The sequence below is a fragment of the Oxyura jamaicensis genome, chromosome 1 (assembly GCF_011077185.1).
Source record: "Oxyura jamaicensis isolate SHBP4307 breed ruddy duck chromosome 1, BPBGC_Ojam_1.0, whole genome shotgun sequence".
NCBI lineage: Eukaryota > Metazoa > Chordata > Aves > Anseriformes > Anatidae > Oxyura > Oxyura jamaicensis.
This window is the reverse complement of record NC_048893.1, coordinates 38,143,949-38,166,144: the sequence shown is the minus strand read 5'-3', so window position 1 is coordinate 38,166,144 and position 22,196 is coordinate 38,143,949. Positions and strand designations below refer to the sequence as shown.

The 22,196-nt window shown below is 37.7% G+C and overlaps 1 protein-coding gene across 3 annotated transcripts in view; it reads right to left on the bottom strand.

Moving 5' to 3' along the window:
* Nucleotides 1-541: 541 nt before the first annotated feature.
* LGR5 (leucine rich repeat containing G protein-coupled receptor 5) overlaps nt 542-22,196 on the bottom strand; it is a 92,648-nt gene continuing 70,993 nt past the window's right edge. For all 3 annotated transcript variants that reach the window (XM_035333990.1, XM_035333973.1, XM_035333979.1), the window contains 11 exons: nt 21,664-21,735; nt 20,753-20,824; nt 20,580-20,648; nt 20,378-20,449; nt 17,570-17,635; nt 17,288-17,359; nt 16,274-16,345; nt 14,197-14,322; nt 8,982-9,127; nt 7,913-7,996; nt 542-4,568 (listed from right to left, as the gene is read on the bottom strand). In XM_035333990.1, the coding sequence (XP_035189881.1) occupies nt 3,478-4,568; nt 7,913-7,996; nt 8,982-9,127; nt 14,197-14,322; nt 16,274-16,345; nt 17,288-17,359; nt 17,570-17,635; nt 20,378-20,449; nt 20,580-20,648; nt 20,753-20,824; nt 21,664-21,735 (1,942 nt within the window). In that variant the 3' untranslated portion in view covers nt 542-3,477. The remainder of the gene's footprint in view (nt 4,569-7,912; nt 7,997-8,981; nt 9,128-14,196; nt 14,323-16,273; nt 16,346-17,287; nt 17,360-17,569; nt 17,636-20,377; nt 20,450-20,579; nt 20,649-20,752; nt 20,825-21,663; nt 21,736-22,196) is intronic.

Here is a 22,196-nt window from a genome sequence, read left to right as displayed (position 1 = left end):
CTGAAATCTGCTGGGTAACTCATAGAGTCATTAGGAACTGGAAAAGGATCACCTCCAGGATCATCTGGTCCAACCATCCCCTACCACCAACATCACCCACCAAACCATGTCCCTAAGCACCACGTCCAACCCCTCCTTGAGCACCCCCAGGGACGGTAACTCCACCACCTCCCTGGGCAACCTGTTCCAATGCCTAGACACACTTCCTGAGTACTCGTGCACATCCGTTGTGTCATCTGGGTCTGAGGTGAGAGTCTCTTGCACAGCAGTTGTGAGAGGTTGTCATTGAGAAACTGGATGTGCAGGGAGCAGAATCTGTTCTTAAGGGTCTCTGAGTGACATTTTTTTTTTTTTTAAAGACAGTCTGTGTTGAAATGAAACAGTATTCATCCTTTTTTTTTTTTTTTTTTTTTTGCTCCCCAGGGCACCTAATGAGAACCCACGACTTGTAATTTATACTTTGACAAGAATTTCGGACATCTGGGGCAGTTAGTGTAAGTATTAGAATAACTTGGGAAGGACTAATTGAGGATGCACACAATTTTGTGAGGTGTTAGGCCCTGATTAAATGCTCTTTACTGTGTAGAGTCACATTTTATTACAACTTACATATGTTTGGAACACTGATAGAAAAGAAAGCATGTCATCTATTTACAATCACTACACATTTACATTATATTATTTACAGATAATGAATTTAGTAATATATATGAGCAGAAAATATAGCAAATATCAATATGAAACTGTACAGGGCTTAATCTCATGTCCTTTACTGTGGTTGCATTTCACTGTAATAATAAATACAGTTCTATATTTACAAATTTTACTTTAAAAATCTATTAAATGAATTTTAACAAGTTCAAGTTTAAAATATTTGATCAAAATATTTCAAACATGCTTACAAAAATAAGACACAAAGCCTTTAGGACTTTCTGCAAGCTAAAAAAGTTCTGATAAAAGAAGCTTTCTTTAACTAGTCTTTAGAATTATAACATTATCTTGCTTCTCAAATCACTTTACAAACTTCTTAAATATAGCGAGCTGAAAGGAATTTCATTGACATTAAGCAGTGCAGCACAGATGGACCCAAGTTAAATTAAAGCTAAGTAAACATGGTAATAGGTATTGTGCAATGGTTGACTGATCCTCTGTTTAATCCAAAGTGGTTTCAGGCATCGTTCTCCAGCTGTATGCTGCACTGCTTCAAAACCCACAAGAGATAAAGGATTAAGATAAGTACTCAGCTGACTTTATCGTATATAATTTCGGCATTGGTTCATTTTTTTTTCCTGAAAGATGAACATGTCAGCCAAAGTCAACTGATGCCATCTGTAACTGCAAAACTAAAAATACGCCAGTGTGAGTGGACAAGAAAATCAGGGCATATCCATTGTTGGCAACAGATTCTTCATTGTGAAAATCCATTCTTGGTGCCCCAGGAAGTTATATATGCAGTAACAGATGAACAACCGTGATCATCTGTAACTGATTACCTTAATTACTGGGCTAGGCTAACCTTGGTAATGTTCAGAAATTAGTCTCATCCACCCAGAAGCTGAGTGGCCATTAACTGAGAAGTGATTACTGGGCTATTAAATGTTACTCCTCAGGGAGCTATTTTTAACAACAACAAAATCCCAAAACTGTGCACTTCCGTGTCTTAAATGATCAGCTCACTTGAGCAAAAGGTGCCAGCTCTAAGAAATGGTGACTGGAATGTCCTCCGATGGCTTGACTAAGGTCAAAGACTGATCTTGGGGGAAGTGAAGGGAGCTCTGTTGTCTGAGATATTTTGGCAGTAGACTTGGCAAAGACTTGAAGTTTCTTCTCATCTAACTGCATGATATCTAAATGTAAATGCCTTGATTCAGCAAAGTATTAAAAGATTTAAATCCAGAGAGTAACTCTGTGTTAATCTAATCTAACCTACTCGTAAACTAATGCCATCAGGCATCCCTGAATACCAATAGCTGCTCCAATACCTTTTTTGGCAATAGATCCAATTTGAATTTATACATATATGATGACCGATAGTTCACCCCAAGCCATGATAAGTTGCTTGGCTTGCTAATGACCATCCCTGTCAACAATTGGTACCTTTATTTCTGTGTTGTATATCCCTAACATCAACTTCTAGGGGTCCATACCGGATCCTTCTCCTCTTAGTCTTCTGCTCTCAAACTTCTTTTCCCTGAAGCTGCTACTTATAAACTGTGATCAAGTCACTTCTTTGATAAGTTGTTTTGTAAATTTATGATATTCAAATCCTTTTCAATTTCCCAGTCTTCTTTATAGCGTGTGAATACAAGAACTGTCTGAAATATTCCAGTAGTGCCTATACCAGCACTAAGAACACAAATCATACAACCTCTTCACTCCTACTTAATATTCTCTCATCTATCCATAGCCAAAAGGATGCAGTGGCCTCTGAATCTTCATCTGACTAAGGACCATGAGCTAGAGGCTTTCTAGAAACATTTCACAAGACAGAGATTGTGCCATGAGCAGGACTACTGTTTTAGTTCCTAGACAAATGACCTTAAATCATTTTTTTTTTTTTTTATGTGAGTGCCTTAGGTGTCATTTATTTGTACTCAGCACACCAGTCTTCCTGTATTCATGACTTGCTATGTAGTATTTCCCACTCTCAAATTCTACAAGTCCCTCACCTACCAATTTTATCAGCAGTAATTCTGGAGGTAATTCTACTGGCACACTAGCAATTCATGACCAGGCTCTGTAGAATCTCACTAGAAAAATATCCATGTGACAACGGCTTGCCATTTATGATTACATTTTAAGTGCTCAGCAGGATTTTAATTAATTTCTTTCATATCATATTATTGTAGTTTTGGCTGACAATTTAAAAAGTCAAGGCATCTGACTTCTAAAGATACCAAGCCTAAGAGCAGGTAAACTGTTAAATGAACTTTATCAGCTGAACATGGAGCTTCATCAAAGTCTACTCTGCAGAAACCTTTAGGACTTCCAACAGGAATACTTGTCCACTTAGATAATCTGCTGAATGAGGGCTACACATGGATGCTTATAAAAACAATCTTGACACTGAATATGTGTTATTAAATTCAAATTATAATCAACAGGAAAACAAAAGCAAAAACCCAGCCCCTGAAACAAACTGTGCCAGGTGAAGAAAAAGCTTACCAATTTAACATGGTATTTTTGCTCTTGACCAACTGACTTTTCTGAGTAGTGCTACTTCAAAAGAGAGCAGCCAATACAACTGCACAAACTGCAACAGCTTTCAGTTTCTCTCTTCATTCCAGCATTTCGGAGACAGGCCATGAAGGCTCAAGTATTGGATTTTCAGCCTGCTGCAACTTTTGTCATCATCTGTTTTGTGATGCATGTAAAACTAATTCAGAGGCATTCTCTAGGTTGTAGACGCACACCCATACTTATTTTTGGGATTAAAATAAATTGTAAACATCAATATTTTCTGCATTGCCACTGAAACTAGCGACATGGAACAAATGCTACTGATGAAAGATTGCAGCTTTCTGTCATTTGATAAGATGATGGCATTAGTGAATTGCTGGTAGGCATGTCGTATGATATGCTAGCACTTGTGAAGGTTACCAATGCTTGTGTTGAGTCACAAGATTGTTTTTCTATGTCTTCTGAATTCACAGAGATCAGACTAGCATGTTTTGATCTCCTCCATAACAATGTTTGCTTTCGCAAACTTCCTAAGTCCTCCTTGAAGTGTGGATTGAAAAGTATATAAAGGAGTGGGTTTAGACACGCAGGCAGTGGGACAATCACTAGCAGTATTGACTTTATCACTTCTGGGCTGATAAAAGTGAGGTTTAGTAAGGAGGAAAAAGATAAGAAGGCCACAGGGCAATAAAGAATGCAATTAGTAAAAAGTAACAAGGCTATATGTTTGACCATAGAGCAATCCCAAATATTGTCTAGTTCTCCCTTTTCTAAGCTGCAGTAAAGCTTTGTGTAAGCAACAGTCATTACCAGAAAACAGAGTGAGTTCAGCAATACCAGTGCTACCATGTAGCCCATAGCAGTGGGTTCTCCAAATGGTAATGGCAAACAAAGTGGAGAAACCCCATACTCACTCCCGGTGAGGAGCGGTATTACGGCAATAATAAGTGCCAACATAAAACAAAAGAAAATGGCAATTTTGACACTAGCAATAGAGGATTTTGTTTCAAACTTTGTAGCATGCTTTACAGAGAATGCACGTTCAAGTGCGGCTAAGGTAAGGAGGAAAATGGAGGCTTCTGAAGCAAAAATGGCGAGAAGACCAGTCATTTGGCAACCAATTCCACTTTCCCACCGTGCTCCATACTGAGCAAAGCTACCAAAAGTTGATGCATCCACACTAGCCAGTACGCCACTGGCAAGACCCATGAAAGCATTTACAATAGCTATTAGACCAATGAGAAGTTTTATGGAGGACATATACAACGGAGATCTGAAAACTGTAGCAGTCACCAGCGCGTTGCAAATGAAGGTCAAACCCACTATGGTCCACACTCCAATTCTGATGAGCCAGCTCCCAAACAGATGGTCACATGGTTTGAAGGGACCTGAAAAGAAAGAAACAAACAAACAAAAGGGCAAGGGAAACCCATGTAAACTAAAAGTTAATTTTGTACTTTGTAAGACCAACTTTCATGCCTCTTGCAAAAGTTCTCAGCACAGCCAAGCAGTTAATTTTATTCTAAAAGGGGATCTGAAAATTTTCCCTTTCTTTGTAGTAGATATCTCAATAATGTGCTGCTCATATGCATGTTACACGAGTCTTTGTTCCTCAACCCAAATATTATATACACACACACACTCATATATATATTTACCTAGTCGTACAAATGCAGTATGAATACCATGGGAAATTTCTCAGGAAAGAAAAGGATGGCTGTGCTAATGAGTCCTGGTGAAGTGTGATGTAATGGATATGGACAGATGCACTTTGGCTACCTAATAACACGTCATTACATGGTCCAAGTCCCCTTTGCAGTGTCTTTTCAGAAGACTGCTTTGCTCTTCATTTTCTCTGTTTTATCCATAATGATTCCAGGATATGACTCAAATGGCTTTGACCTTTGCAAGTATAAGGCCAGGCCTATTTTTTGACATCCTATGTGTGAGGACGAAAGTGCTTTAATGCATGTAGCACTGAAAAGAGTAAGAGAAGGTGGCTTTTTACACAAATCCATTCCAAATAAATTCAGGATGCATTTTGTAATACTTTCTGTCAAGAATTTGGAATGGATCCTTAGAGGTAAGTTGCACAGATAGAGAAATCTGGGTGCCATCATTAAATTTGCCATCATCTCCACCATTCTCACAGAAGTAATGGCTATCTAATATCCCATCTTCATAGACAAATGCAGGATGGACGACAGTGCTACAAGTTTGAATAGGGATCCAATATGATCTGAGATGATTCAGTTTAGAGTCCAAGGAGAAATCTGACCTTTTAGAGGAGATCAGGGTTCTTGAAGAATTTTAATGATAGAAGACTTGACATGTTTGGCTGCAAACAGACCTTTTGGGACTAACCTATTTCAGAAAATATCCGTATACTGGAATAGTTAAATCTTTCATTTAAGATTCAAATATTTTTTTCTGTGTAAGTTGACTATTAAGCTACACTGCAGGCAAGGAAAGAGCACTGCAGAAAGTGAAATGTATTGTTTGATAGACTGTTTGATACAGCAGTTCCAGAATGACACATCCATGAGATATGAAGATAAATGGTGAAGGTAGTTTGAAGATAGGCACCAAATAAAATTGTTGTACTGGGTCTGGCTGGGATGTTAACTTTCCCTGCAGCAGCCCATACAGTGCTGCGCTCTGCACTTGTAGCTAGAACAGCAGTGGTATCACACCGGTGTTGTGTCTGCTGCTGAGCAGTGCTGGCACAGCATAAGGACTCTCTCTGACCCTCCTAGGGGGTGGGCAAAAAGTGAGAAAGAAACATCAGCAGGGCAGCTGACCTAAACCAACCAAAGGGATATTCCATACCATGTGATGTCACACTCAGCAATAAAAGGTGGAAAAAGGAAGAAGAAGGGAGGGGTGGGCTCTTGTTGCGAAAACGTCTGTCCTCCTCCCGAACACCGGCTACATGTGTTGAGGCCCTGCTTCAAGGACGTGGTCAAGCATCGCTCATTTGTGGGAAGTGGAAAGTAATTTCTTTTCCTCTGCACTTCCACATAGCCTTTACTTGTTTTGTTTTGTTATTCCCTTTCCCCCCTCCCTCTTCCCCTTTCCCTTTTTTCCCTTTAGTTGAATTGTTTAATTAATAATAGTATTTCCTTAATAATATATATATATATATATTTTTTTCTCTTTAATTAAATCATCCTTATCTCAGCCCGTGAGTTGTTCTTTTCTTTACTTCTTCCCCTCCTCATCTGAGGAGGGGGAGTGAGAGAGCGGTTGTGGTGTTCAACTGCCTAGCACGATAAAACCACCACAATTGTCAGTTTTGTATTCTCTGAGGTCAAATCAGTGAGATAGGTTGTAAGAAGAAAAGGCTTATGTGGCTCATTGGTTTCATCATCTTAGCAGGCTGCAACAGTTTGTGACCCAAAGAGTTCCTAACCATAGAAAGTTGAGGCTGTATTCATATTTGTAAAGGCTGCCTTTTTGGAGGTACTTGCAATGATCTGTGGCCGAAGTCAGGACAGTATGACTGAAGCCTGCTGTTTCTCATAGATTTGAGATATATATGCTGTGTGATTGAAGCTGAATACTCTGCTGTCTGAGAAACATTATTTATCTTAATTCTAGTCAACTGTGCTTCCTCGAAGCAAGTCTTCCACAGTGGTCTCTGATTGTCTATGCAAACACAACCCCGGCAGCTGAGATGTATTCCATATGACTACAGTTGTTGCCATCCAGTAGGCAGAAGCACCCATTTTGTCATTTTGTAAGTTTTTCTAAGATACCATTTGAAAGACCAGCATGGAAGCTAGATTTTCTCTTAGGTCTGGTGATAACTTAACTTGAAGATGAGGACATTTCTGTGAACTCGATAGTTCCAAAGGAGGCCATAGGAGAATACGGGATGGTCAAATGTTTCTAAATTATTTCTTTGGCCCTCTACCTTTTCTATTTCTCTTGACATAACATCTTTTCATTTATTCTTTGTTGTTATAAACAAGAATCTTGGCTTGGAGTGAGTCTTGAAGTACTAGCTGTCACTTGCATTTTTTTGTTCATGTGTTACAATTTAAGAATGTCTAGGGAAACCGCTTGCTGAGTCAGGATGCTAAAAGTAGAAGCAACATTCTAAGTTATTTCCTTGCCTTAAAGGAAACTTTCAGTGGAATTGGTTTCCAATTTAATCACTTAAAAACAAAAACAAAAAAACAACCCACATTACTCCACAGGGATACACTATTCTACAAAGAAAATGACAGAGCTGGGAGTGCCTTGTGATGGATTGTGTGTATGTTGATATAGTACTGTATGGTACGTCCTAGACATTGAACTAAACTGTGTGTTGTTTGAGAAGCTCAAGTGTAAAGTAACTCAATGAAGTTGAGAAGAATTACTTCAGCTTTGCAAATGAATGAGTGAGCAAAGATTCTGTTCTATTATCTGTTTCTTGGCAGAAGAGAACCTTTGCTTTCACATTCCCTTGATAAGGGGATCAGTTCCTGTGGTAAGGGGCCTGGAGTGAGGATCTGCCAGAGGACTCTGAAACTTCTAGTACATTCACAGATGAATTCAGTACCTGAATATTTTTCTGAACTTCAATGCAGAATTTTGTATTTTTGTACAATGTATCTGGTCTCATCAAATTATTGCAAAACACACTATTACTGTTCTTGTTTCAGATTCAGAGTTTGTTCATTTGTGCATTTTAAATATCTGGTAGTATTATGCTTAGATTCCTAGGTACTTGGCAGTTTCATACCTGGAGAAGGTGAGCATTGCACTGAATGATGAGCTTTCAAATCTTCTTCAAAGTCAAGTAGAAAATCTTCAAAGTCACGCTCATCTGCAGGGGAGGAAATACCCAGATTTGATACTGCAATTTTGAGGAAAATTTCTTTTACTACAAACTCCAAAAACATCTTCGGTATTTAAGGCCTGTTCTCATCTCTTTGCCTGCCAAACTGTAAGCAGAAGCAGATGTATGCTTACTTGGTTTTGAATCACTTTACTCAAGATTATTTAAAAAGTTGGCACCATTACTTCTCTGAAAATAATCACTTTTAGAAAGGTACGTTCTCCATTACCTAATCTGTAGTGTGGTGACTGCCTAGGAAGGGGTTTAAAATACCAATTCCACTGTTGTGCCAGGATACTAAGAATTAACCCAGGTTCTTTTACGTTTCTTGTGCCATCACTCTATGTATTCTGGGCTCTGTTCTTGCTGGGACTAGCCCTGAACTCTGAGACACACTGGTTTGCAGGAGTGGAAATAGCAAAGAAAGCAGCAGGTCAGTATAAAATGTATGTATACACTTACATAACAGGTGAAATAACAGACCTTGTGCTGAAGGGGAAGAAAAATACAGTAAACTTCTGTTCTTGAGAGCAGATGTTCTCTTTGGTACCCAGGAAGTGCCGAGAAAAAAACCCATCAGCTATGCCTAAGTGGCCACACTAGCTCTGTGACTGATCCTGAAGCAGGATAGTCAAGAAGCTGTTGCTGCTTCCAAAGCTGGCAAGAAATTGAATCTTTGCTGCCCTATTATTGTATGGGGTTACATACCAGCACCACTTCCCTGTCTCTCAAATAAAGGGAAGATTTCACTTCCCATGTTATTATTTGGAGAGAAGGAAGAGTGAGTGAGATTTTTGAAAGACAGACCTGACAAAATGAATTTGCTAAGCATAGGAACACTGACATATTACCAGGCAAGAGAGGAAGATACTGCCTTGGTGACTGCTAAAGAGTATTGAATTCAACATCACAGACTGCTTACTAGAAAATTCACAGCCTTCAGGTAGATTTAAAAGCAAAAGGTGACAATTACCTTGAATTTGTAACAACCCAACATCCTTCCTGTGAAAATCATCAATGCTGCTATTCTCATCTTTGTTCCATTGGCTGGAGATTTTGTAGTGGCTCTCGCAAGCTCCAAAGGCACAGCACTGATAAGCATAAGGCATTTCCATGACCCTGTAGAAGAACAAGGAAGCATGCCGTGATACTGGTTTAGAGCACCAGAGTTACTCAATTGTACTGCTCACAGTTCCAATTGTTAGCACAAATGAACTTGATTAAGTAGCCATGATTGAAAGTCAAAATATTTAAGGGTAAAAATCAATCATGATGATACAAATTGAGGATTCACAAATAGAATTCCACATCAGACATGCAGATGATTTCTGGGGTAATTTTAGTAAAGGCACAGTGAAGCTTCCTTATGCATTTTCATGGGAAATATGAATGTAGAACATGACTTGCAGTTTATTGAATGTTACTCTTAGAGTTCTGTTTCTTTTTTATGTCTTTTAATAATTTTACAGTGTAACTCCACAGTTTCTCCAAATTACTTTCTTAATGGCTTCTTTTAAAAAAAGGGCAAGATCACAATTGCGCCTACCTGCCTAACAGGCAAAACCAAAACTTCGCTTCCCAAATATAATTTCTCCAGTTTTGGGAAAATGAGATCTAATTTTGTATTCAAACTTCATCTATCTCTTTTCACATCAAATTTTATCGGAGTAAAATGGCAAAAAAGTGCGCAGACCAAGGAAGCAGTATCCTACACTGAAAGGGGAATGAATCACAAACACAGCATATGTGAAAACAGATGTCACTGAAAAAAGGCTTTACTTTATTAATTCTCACAGGAGTGAGCACAGTCATTGCAGGACACTGCATGTTCATTCCTAACTCCTTTAATATCATTGGCATTCCTAACACAAAACTGAGTATGGGTGAGTGAGTTTCAAAGATTTTGAGGTTTTCTATTGCCAGAAAATTGCTGATTTCCTGTATGTTTTGAATTCCATTCATTCGGGGATGTCCAGCTTCTGGGGTAGTATATAAGAACTACATATGTTCAACTTCTACAGACTATTTCTTCTATTCCTTGGATATATTTTGTGCTTTGGAAGTAGAGATATTTAATTTGCAGTTCCCCAACAGTATACAGTAAAATAAAAAAAAAAAAAATCTTAATTTCAAAAATTCAATACACCAAAAGCTTCAGAGATAAACAGGCAACTAGGTTATTCTGTCTTAAAAAGAATAAAATAGAACTCTAGCCTACTTTCAGGTTACTTTCAATAGGTTAATCATGTAAATTAACATAATGAATGTTCCAAGCAACCTTTAATGTCCTGGAAAATCCAGCAGGGAGTCTGTCTGAAGCAGGACCAATACCAATAGGACTTGTGCACTAGCCAAAGGCTCGGTACAAAGTGGAACAAAATGAACCCTAAGCTCTGAAGTGATTTTTAAGTTAGTGCATTTGGGGGCATTTAGATTCTATATACTTATATTTCTGTTGGGAATTAGCAACAATAATCTGTACTCTTGTACCCAATACAAAGGGTTACGTAAGCTGTTTTTAAAGTACTCCGATAAAAGTTCAAGGTAACAAAGATCTAGCTATCATGCAACTTCAGGCCAGCAGATTTAAGTGTGTAATTTCTAATTCATTTCTGTGCATGTCATCTTTTAAAACACTGAGATTATCCCAATTAAACATTTTGGTAAACATTTCCTAGAAGCCCTTAAATAAACCATTACTAAACCCATAGCTTACCAGACTAACCTATACCTAGTCACTTGGGTTGAAGGACAATCCACATCCCCAACAGGAATGCCCCTTTTTGGACAAACAAAAACAAACCACAAAACACCTTATAAAAAGAAACACTGAAAGTTCTGCAAGGTGATGGCTGCAAGTTGTAGTGTCAGACTGATCTGAAGACATTGATAAAGCTGTGGAAATAGCTAGTGGATATTTTAGGCTCAAGAAACTAAAGCAAATGTGTTCTTTAATAGAATAGTTAAGTTGTAAGGAACCACCTGAGATCATCCAGTCCAACTCTCTGACCACTTCAGCGCTAGCCATAAGTTAAGGCACATTACTGAGGGCATTGTCCAAACGCCCCTCAAACGCTGGCAAGCACAGGGCATCAGGCACGGGGCCTCCTTAGAAGCCTGTTTGGCCACCCTCACAAACAGATTTTCCTCATGCCCAGCCTGAAGCCCCCTGGCGCAGCTCTGGGCCATCCCTACGTGTCCCGGGGAGCAGAGGCCGGCACCTCCTCCCTGCTCGCCCTCCTCAGGAAGCTGCAGAGAGCCAGGAGGTCGCCTCTCAGCCTCCTTGTCTCCAGCCCAGGCAGCCCGAGGGCCTCAGCCTGCCCTCACGGGAGAGGCTGCCAGCCCCAATACCAGCTTTGTCATCCTCCTCTGAAGGCTTTCAAGCACCTCAACATCATTTTTGTATTGTGATTCCCATTTCTTATCCTCCCTGTATGACTTTCTAGCATCCTTTGTTAAACCTGAACAGTTCCCCTCCACACTCCTACCCACCCTGGGTTACTAGTCTATACATATAGATCCCAATTTGGCAAATACTTCTGAATTTGTGTAAAGCACACATGCACAGACTGAGTGGGATCCAGAACAGGCTGGACAATATATACTTTGCAATGTAGAGTAACTAGTATCAGCTCTTCCTGGTGACAGAGGAGTTCCTTTTTTGCAATAGCTACTTTTAACATTAAAATACAAAGGCAACTCTCAGCCATACAGTGCCAGAAGCATTCCTTTCTATGGCTAGTGTTTATTTGATGTGGGTGATTAGATTTAGACTTTGCCAAATTAAAGTCTTGTAGAAACACCGTCTAAATTTATTTTTATATACTTCTTATCTTACTGATGGTATCTGTACACCTGATTATTTTTTTCCCGCAGTGAGGAATGCCTCTATTTCTGGTTTTGGATTAAGCAGCAGAGAACACAAGGTTGTTTTCCACCTCACAAAGGTGAACGGGAATGCACAGGTAGAATGGATGGAGCTAGTCACTGAATTCTTTACAGCACTGAATCAAACCATCAGATAAAGAAGGAAGGAGTGGTTGCCAGCCTGACTTTATTTCCTCGTAGCTTGCTATAGCAAGCTGGGCTCGGCTCTGTGAGCATTCTTGTGCCATTGCTGGAGGTGGGGCAGAGGATGCTCAGCTCTTTGATGTGTTTGTGTATTGAACAGCAGTGACCTATTTAGATGAGCAGGCAGCTTTTGTACAGGAATTTGTCTTTAATGTAACCAATGTCTAGTTCCAACAATTACAAAGGGTGAAATTACATTTTGTTTTAGATCTCTGTTCAAGTTTGGTGCTTCATGCACTGTTTGTGCAGTGATCCTGTGTGAAGTCCTGGCCTCATTAAAATGTAGAAGTCCTACAGACTCCAGGTTAGGATTTTACCCCATTTTCTCCTGATTGGCTATCATTTGCTCTTACAGATGTTAATCAGCTCTAGATATATCATTTTATATTTCATATATATCATACTTTTAATAACTTAAAAAAAAAACCCTTAAGCTATTGTCTGACTTTTTTAATTACTTGTGCAGAATAACTACACTGTAGTTGCATTTTAGAAATGTACATAATTTGGTGGAAAAATTATACAAAACAATGTTGATAAAAAAATTAAAAAATATGACTTGTACCCAATTCAGTTGAATAGTCGATTATTCTAGGACCACTGCAGGATTTCTTATGCCAGTAGGCTGTGGTATAAATATTACTATATATTTGCTAGTCTGGAATGATTGATTTTTTTTTTTTTTGGTCTTTACACTCTTTTTAATAAATTCAGGCATTTTAGAATTGTCACTTGCCTCAACGTGTGGGCAGTCAGTGAGAGAAGAAAAACTGGCAGAAACTCAGCCTCAGACATGCACAACTTTTTATGATACTTGCTTCTTGACCTCTGAGACTCATCTGAAGACTTATGTAAGGCCTCTAGTGCTTTGAACATTTGTGTTATGAAGTAGTTTCATACGCTGTGATCGTCACTGCCCGATCTCCTCTGTGACAAACTACAAATACTGAGTTTATTAAGTCTTTTAAGGCACTGTTTCCTAACCCTTGAACTATTTTTGCAGCTTTTCTCTCTGTTTATATTAACATACCATCACAGAAGTACTCTAGCGTGGATCCTTCCAGTGCTGTACGCAAACATTAAATCATCTCCCTACTTCTACTTATGACTGCTTTATTTATATCTTCAAACACTCCAGTCCTTTTCATCAGTAACATGTCTCCTTGAGTTGTTTGCCTACTATGACTTACGGAACTTCTCCAGTGCAAAAGGCAAATCTAGTGAGGATATGAGGATGGAATCTCCTTCCTTGGAGACCTTCAAAGGCTGTCTGGACGTGGTCCTGGGCAACTGTCTTCAGGTGGCCCTGCTTGAGCAGGAGGTTGGACAAGATGACCTTCAGAGATCCTGTCCAACCTCAACCGTCCTGTGATTCTCTATGTTCACACTGTTTAATTGTTTCAAAATTTACAATATCTTTTATATTTTTTCCTCATTTTAACGTATTTTGCAGTTGACATCCTCCAACTAAAACATAAATTCAAGGGAGACTCAGGAGATACTCCCTAATATCCTGAAGTCAGAGGCAAAATTCTCTACTGTGACTTCTCTATGGTCCAGTGACTGGCAGAGCTTCAAATAATCTCTAGAGATCATTTCCTTTGTCTATCATAGAGCATCCAACAACAAATTATTAGCATTAATGTATTTAAGTAATAACAGTAAAGTATTATCTTAATTAAATATTACAGGAAAGAAATAATGTTCATTTCTACTTGGAACAAAAATGGCAAAATATTTTGGAACTTCAGGAATATATTCTTGATATTTACTGAATTCTCACTAAATATAATGGAGGTTCTGTAAGCACAGTCCAGTAGAAGGAGATATCACTAAGCTGCTAGCAATATTGTTTTAACAGCTTTTGAAACATATCACCAGGAAGCAGATGTGGCTCATATTAAGCAAGTACTGGGGTTAATATTTCAAAACACTTCATAGTTCTTCAGTTAAAAGTGAGCATAATAAAATAACTCTATCATTTTTATCATATTTGTTTTAGTTTTAATACCACAGATCAAAGACTGACAATACGAAGCAACATGCCTTACACACTGACACACCTTCCACTGCACATGAACACAAATGTGGCTTATTAGTTTTAATGATATACTCACTTGAGTTCTGGAAAATTTTCAGATGATATCAAACTTTGTAGGGCATGATTTCCTGTTAATTTTAAATGAGTTAAACCATGTAGCCCCGTCACAGGAAAAGAGGACAAAAGGTTGGATGACACATCCCTGCATAACAGCAAATAAAAATCAGCTTACAGGTTCTCATTTTTTTCTTCAGTGCTAGAAGAGTCATGTTGGAAAAACAGACTATACTACTCTAAATTGATAAAAAAATGAATGCATTATAGAGGCTCCTGTCAGCAAAGCAAAGCTGCAGCAACACTCAGGAGTATAAGGAGTATACACCTATGTTTCTAGCACAAAGCTAGTACTATATACCTAGTACTTCACTAAGAATAATCTCTGTTGTCAAATTTTGACTCTAAGAATTCAAATACAAGTTTAGAGACCAGCAAATGAGTTTAAAAATAATTAAATAGAATTAAAGGGAGACAATACCAGAACAAACTCCCCCCAACCTAAAAAAATTAGTAGGATATGAGAGGGCATGGCTGCTCTGAAATCTACACAAGGAGGAGCTCAGGTGTATGGGGAAGAAGTATGTGTCAGAGGAGGACAGGTTTGGGCTGGAGAGAGTGAAGGTGATACTTCTATGCTGAGGTTTGTCTGAGGAGCTGAGAAAATGCAGATGAATATGAAGACATAACTTGGCAAAGTAAAACAGGTGAATGGAAAAGTGACTGTGATCAAGGAGAAATGGTAAAGTAATCTAAGAGGGGGAAGCTCAGATGTATTCTGTTCTCTATTACTCCCTCTCCCTTCTATTTATTTTATAAGTCTTTTCAGTCCTCTTCATACTAATCTTCACTGCAATATGTAAGATGGTTAACACTCAAGAAGGAGAAAGAAGGGGAGTCTGATGCAAGGGTGGATTACAAAGTTCCTGTCTCTAAGACTATCTGAATCTAAAGGGCTAGTCATAAAATAAGAGGTATGTTGATGGACTGGTCTTCTGCTTTTTCTGGTATAGTGCACTATAGTGCACTGTTTGTGCATGTGTGTCCTACTGCTCACAACACAGTTAAATACCAAAGGAGAAATTCTGGTCCTGCTGAAAAGGTAAAAACTACCACTGACTTCAGACAGACCAGGGCAACAGACTAGCATTTCAGGTAACACTCGGTACACTGGTTTACTTTGTGTGTTCAAAGGCTTTTTTTCTTTACTTCTGTGTGACTGTTTGGTGCTATTGACCAAAGGCAGAATTTATTGCTGGCAGCATGATGTTCCCTCACCCCTTCTTCTCTAAGAAAGCACTGAGGAGGAACGCAAAAAGGGATGCCATAGGCAATATTCTCCTCATGGGGATTTTGCACCATTCAGAAGGGAGGTTTCTTCCATGAACAAAAATTAATATTCCTTTCCAAATGCACGTTTCCCATGACTCTGAAATCCAGCTACTGGATTATCTGTATGTCTTTGTGAACAGCTTTGGAGCAGGATGACTCCAGAGAAATTTTCTTTCATGTCTTCCCCACACATCCACTGCCTCAGGGATTCACCTTAAAGAGGTATTGCAATGACAGTGGGAAGCAGGAAAATGTTTTTAAAGACAGAGATGCTTGTGAATAAGGCATACACAATTTGGATTCTGATGTTTTGACCACTAACCTCTCTGGCTGAAGCTACTAAAGAAGAAAAACTATTCCATCAAAGAAGAAGCAGTGAAATAAAGATGCAAACTGGAAAAATGTTTCTCATTTAATTTTGAATCCAGTTCCCTAGTCCTGATACACAACACGTAAGGTATCTGCACTGCTGATAATAGAGACTGAACTACTAACAAATTCAAAGAAGCAAGGCATGTAGACTGACATGTTTCTTAGAGCTCAATTCACTGTGATTACACTTTTGATATATGAAGCTTCTCCATAATACCTATGGGAGTTAGTGAAGTACAAGGAAACAGACATTTAGAAATGGATTCAGCAGATCAGAAGGTTAGAATTGAGAAATCCTCAAGTTCTGCTGAGTGGGGAACCAAGTTACAAAATTTTTGCATGTTCTTGCAAGAAAAATGTGAAAATTTAAATGTAAAAGATATATAAATACTTACAGTTTGATCAGAGATGGTAAAGAAGAGAAGGCATTGGGGTGAATAATTTTAATTTTGTTCCAAGCTAAATCCCTACAAGAAAAGTGAGTAGAAAATTACATACCCACTGAGTGAATATGGAAGTTTTCATACACTTGATTAGGGTGCCTAAATATAAAAAAGGTATTAATTACATGCAAATATTTTCAATAAACTTCTACATATGTCAACCGGCAAAAACTTTTTACATTTTTTTCAAATTACGTTAGTCAGTTAATGGTGTTAGTTACTAAGGTGACAACATTCTCTAAAACTTAATGACCTTTACAGTCTAACTTAGTTGTTTTCAGCCTGCTTCATGGTTTCCCAAGGCAGCAGGAAGAGGAATGGTGTATACGGGCTACTTCTAAGAGACCCTTATAACATGACTAGGAACAGCAAATCCATTGTCAATAGGCTTAATTTCTTAATAACAATCTTTACCACCCCTGAAAAATAATAATAAAGAAAAAAAACTGCAAGCAACTAAATTAAAAAAAAAAGAGAATGGGCTTGATTCTTCAAAAACTTAAAAAAGTAAAAACTTACAAAAGTAATTTCCAAACAAAATTATTCTACTGTGTCTATGTGAATACTAGAAACACATACAAATTTGAAATCTATTTCTTATTGTTCTTCTTTGTAGAGAACAGTGTTCTCTGTAAAGATTTCATGCTCCCTAGAGATGATTCTTACACGAACCTGCCATCAGATACCAGTTTTGGCTCAGTATCTCTCTCCACCTCTGTCAGAAATGTTCACAAGTAACAGCTTTTATAGCTGGAAGTTTACATCTTTGAATTCATTGCTGCAGATGCTAAGCTTCACAGTGTTTATTCTGCTTTCACAGTTATGATTTAACGGATGAAAGATCAAAGCATGGAAAAATAGAAACAAGGATGTTTTGGGGCAAACAGTGGACAGACAATGAATAGATAGTAAATATGCCCCACACTTGTGAGAACTCAAGTGAACCACTGCTAGGGCTGTACTCACAGAGAACGAAGAGCAGCCAGCTGCCGAAAGGTGTCTGCTTTGATTTCATCAATTTCGTTATGATGCAAGTCACTGAAATAGCAATAAGAATCTCCTCAGTTTCAAAGGCACCTGGAGGACACTCCATGGTAATTCAGACTATTTATGATCCACTTGGGTGCATTGTAAAGGTATATATTTGGGATATGTCAAATTGGTCAGCAGTAACCAAATTAATGATGCTCATGCAAATTTGTATACAGATGACTCTTGTTAGGCATTTTTGAATAGTTTGAAGCTTACATTTTTTGAAGTTTTTTACATGCAGTAAAACAGGGTAAATCTTCCAGCAGATTATAAGACAGATCCCTGTAATACACAAGAGAATAAAAGATTAATATTCAAAGTAATGTCAAAATAAAAAGATTTCCTTTCCTTGTGTCTCTTCATGCTCAATTTAAGATAGCTTGTTTTTACAGGAGACTAGAAATGAGTGGACTCAGTTATCATCTCTCATCTGTCAGACTTCTATTTCTAACTGAGAAGGAGATATGAGGGGAAAAGGTAGGATGTATTAACGCCATATCCTACTTCTTCAAATTCCTTGCATTGTCTGACAATTTCCTGCCCGAAGCATAGATTCTGAGTGTTTTACAGTAACAATATCAGCAGTCTGCTTCGAGGGAGTACTGGCTTTGCACCACAGACTTCATGTTCATCATGTTTAACTTGACAAATATTTAAACCATTTTAAATGATCTATTAAATACACGTATACATATATATACTAGATACTCACATTTTGTCAGAGAATATCCTATATTTTTCTGGCAATAATCACAATGAACTGTAATCAGCTTTCCGTTCTACACTTTTAATTAAGCAGTATTGCCTCTGATCCTTAGAACTGTTATGTCTTATAACTGAGTGATGTGGTTAAAGATATTGGAACTAACTTTGAAATCAATCACTACATGGAAGAAAAAAACTCTCAAAATGACTTGAGCCAAAACTCAACAAATTACAGAATAACTGAAACATCTGGACTGATTTATAGTATAATCTAACTAATCAAAAACAAGCCCAGGCAATTTGCAGAAATTGGAGGGAAAAAAAAAAAAAAAAAAGGAAAAGAACCAAACACCCCTCCCCTTCCCACTCTCAATAGTTTCATCGTATATATACATCCCGTTTGGGGAAAACTGAATTGAAATTTTGCTGGTGGAAAGAATATAGAGTAAAGGCTTATACCTATAATTACAGAAAATGTAATTTTTCACAATTATTTAGTATTATCAACAAAAAGAGTAATCTCTTATCATTCCTGCTTCAAATCCTTTAAAATTGGATCACATCTACCCATTTACTTTCTGGAAAAAAAATATTTTCACAGTTACTGATCTGATAGGGGCATTTTGTAGATTCTATATTTGACTTGTGAATGTGGTGCAAGTTATGACAGTGCATGACTTTTAATGAGTTCCACTCGGTTTTATTGTGCACAAACACTACCACTAATATAAACACATTTTTGTAACAGCAGGGTTATTGCTCCTAATTTTGTGCTCTTCACAGGTACTCTGTGGTCCAGATCAGACATGCCAGAGAGTTCAGGTGAGCTGGAAGCTTCTAAGCCAAGGTAAAAGATGTTTGAGGATTTTTTGTCTCTGTTTATAAATGAAGCTCTTGGCAGCAGCAGAGGGGTTATGGCTCTGTGTTCAAGTGTGTATCCAGCTTTGCTGCGAGGAGTCCACCTTCTCAGATATACCTCCAATACAGGTGCACCTGGGAAGTCTCTGTGTTTGTTCATCCACATTTGGAAGCACTGGTGGCTAGGTGGGATAAACAAATTGGCTTTCCAAGCAGTGTTTGTGCTTGTAGGATTTGTGTCTCAGAGCAAGGTGTTCTGCAGTAACTGAGCCAGGAGGCTCAAGGTCACTGTCTCCAAGTAACTGGTCGGGTTCAGCACACCCTTATACTTCATGGTGCAGGCAAAACTCATCTGTAAGCTTAAATGTGAACTTGGGTACAAATTGTAAAATGTGGCATGTTCCTTCCAGTCTGATGGGAATGGGGAAAAAGCAACTCCGTGTACATGACATGGCTGCTAAACTGGTTCCCTGCCCTTTTTATTATTGTCAGCTTCAATAATATTGGGTGATACCTGAAAATAAGGAATGTGAATTTTCAGTGGAGGTTTCTGCTCTTCCATGAACTGTACAATTTATTAATTGCTACTGTATTTATTTGCCTTCTCTTTAGAGATTTATTGTTTTTGAATAGTACAGGGCATAGTCAAAAGAAAGTCTGTGTGCAGACTTCCTTCTGGCAACAGACTCTGTTTCTGTCTTTTATCATTCTGGAAATGATTATATTGAGTCCATCAACTAAAACTTAATTTTTCTGGAAATGTTCATGACATCCAAGCTGGTATTCAAATAATGTGTTATAATTAGTGTTATTTTAATGTTGGCCAGAGAAGCAATATCAAATGCATTCCTAGTGATGTAATACATAGAGGAAAGTGCTGTTGGCTGAATCTCAAAGAAGCAGACACAATGATTACTTTTGTTAGTGATTAAGCAAACTCCAAGGACATTTCCAAGCTAAAACAATATTGGATATTTGGTATAAGAAGTATGCCCCAGCTATGCCAAATAATAATCTATTAAAATTTCAGTCAACTACTTATGTGTGTTTGGAAAATAAACTAAAAGAGAAGCATAAAAAGTACTCAAAGCTAACTCACTTCACTGAGTTATCTGTCTCAGAAAGAAAAGAAAACACTATAGGAGACATAGAATGAATGAAAATAAGGTCATGTAAAGTAGCTCTGCATTTTTTAAAAGAAAATCAAGAACCATTTTAAGCTGACCTAAAAATATGAAAATTAATTATTTTTTTCAACAATGTATGGGAAATCCTGACTGTGAACTTTTGGAGGCTGGTATTTTTGAGTAACATGGGGAATTGCTCCCTGCTCTGAATTCCTAGGCAGTTAATGTGATACACAGGAATAGCATCAATTGGGTAACTTCAAAATCATATTGATTTCATTTGTTCATTAATCTTTTGCATTACTGTAATGTCATTAATCTTACTGAAACGTACAGCACTTGGAGATTAGGTAACTGGTCACAAGCTGATTTGGGGAGAGAGGTGATCTGTGCTCCTGTGAGGGTCCTGTTGAGAGCATTTATGAAAAAAAGATTGCTTTTTAGAGATTGTAAAACATTTTTTTTTTACAACATTCTTTAGAAAAAGTTAGTATCCAACAAACGAAACAAAGCAAAAATATTGCTTTAGCACTTACAGACTCTCCAGACTTGTAGTCCCAGTCAGATCAGGAAACTCTGTTATCTGTGAAGCACCATTTAAAGTCCTAGAATTTAAAACATCATTTCAATATAACTGTGGTGAGGGCTGTGTGGGACAGCTCTAATATTGCAACATATAAAGACAATTAAAACAAAATTAAACACATACAGAGTTCTGAGTTCTGGTAAGTGTTGAAAAGCAGATTTTCCAACAAGCTGGATAGGGTTATCATAAAAATGTCTGTAAAAAGAGAGCAAAAAAGACATTTAAAAATATTTTTAAAAATATTTTAAAAGATTCAAAACACGTTACATGATTATATTATATGCAAGTGAGTATACCCTGTATTCTCAGCCACAGTCCTGGTGCACCTCTGGGCCTTTTCTTACCCACTAGCCTAAGTCCATCAACCATGTTTTGAATACTGAAGCAGTCAGTCTCCCTGAATTTAAAACCACAAGTTTGCCAAAAAAAAAACACATCTTCTCTTTCTCCCAGGTTTGCATACATTGAAATCCAAAGATGAAGAACTTTGTTATGACATGAGAAAAAGTTAGCAAGTGAATAAATCAGAACTTCACACACCTGGAGGAGGTTGACCATCCACAGCATTTGAGTTCCATTGCATTTTTGAAGCCATGCTGCTTTTGCTCATAAAATAACACTGCTCAAGATGAGTCACTATTTTTCTTAAATTTGTTTTACAATTTCTTAATCTTAGGTTTGCCAATTCTCATGTATCTTCATGTAAAACCATGGGAACTGAGACTGGAATCCATCAGGAGTAATTTTTGCTATCTTCTACATTGCCAGTAAAACTAAGAGACCTATAAGGAATGGTTAAACTCAAAGGTCAAGGCTAAGGCAGCAGTACTCACTCCCTTTAAATAGGGTATGCAAGTTGACACTCTTTCCATGAGGTTGGAAAGATATAAGCTTGTTCACTTACATTATTGTGTGCTACACAGTACACTCACAAGAAGATCTATGAAGATCTATTAGACAAATAGCCACAAATATGGTGTTTAATTCCACATGCTCTACCAGGAAGAGTTACTGAATAAACTGGTACCACTTACATTGTAATAAGTGATGGATTACCCACAAATGCACGCTCAGGTATTGATTTGATGTTATTGCTATGAAATCCCCTACAAAAGAAAAAATGGTTACACAGTAAAGAAAAAAATGGTGAAGGCACAATCTGTATTCACAATGCACATTGTTTTTTGTCTGTAATAAGGAAAATGTTTGTGTGTAAGGGTATATCCTTGCTTTCTGGGGTAAGATAGAACTGAAAAAAAAAAAGGTAAAAGAAAAAGAAAGGCAAATAGTTAGGCTTCTGTACTTTTCTAAATGAGAGTGCCGTTCAGATAAAGTAAACTGCAAAACAGCATTTTAAACTTCAGATGTTGACACTAGGAAACAGTGCTTCGTAGCTGTATGTCATGTACGTATGAATGTATGCGTATGAATATGTAATGTAAATATACACACATGAAATAATAAAATTAACAGTTAAATATTTAAAAATAAATAAATAATAAAACAATATATATATAGTCCCCTGTGCTTGTTAGACTGCAACTATTTCTTTTGCTGAGATAATAAT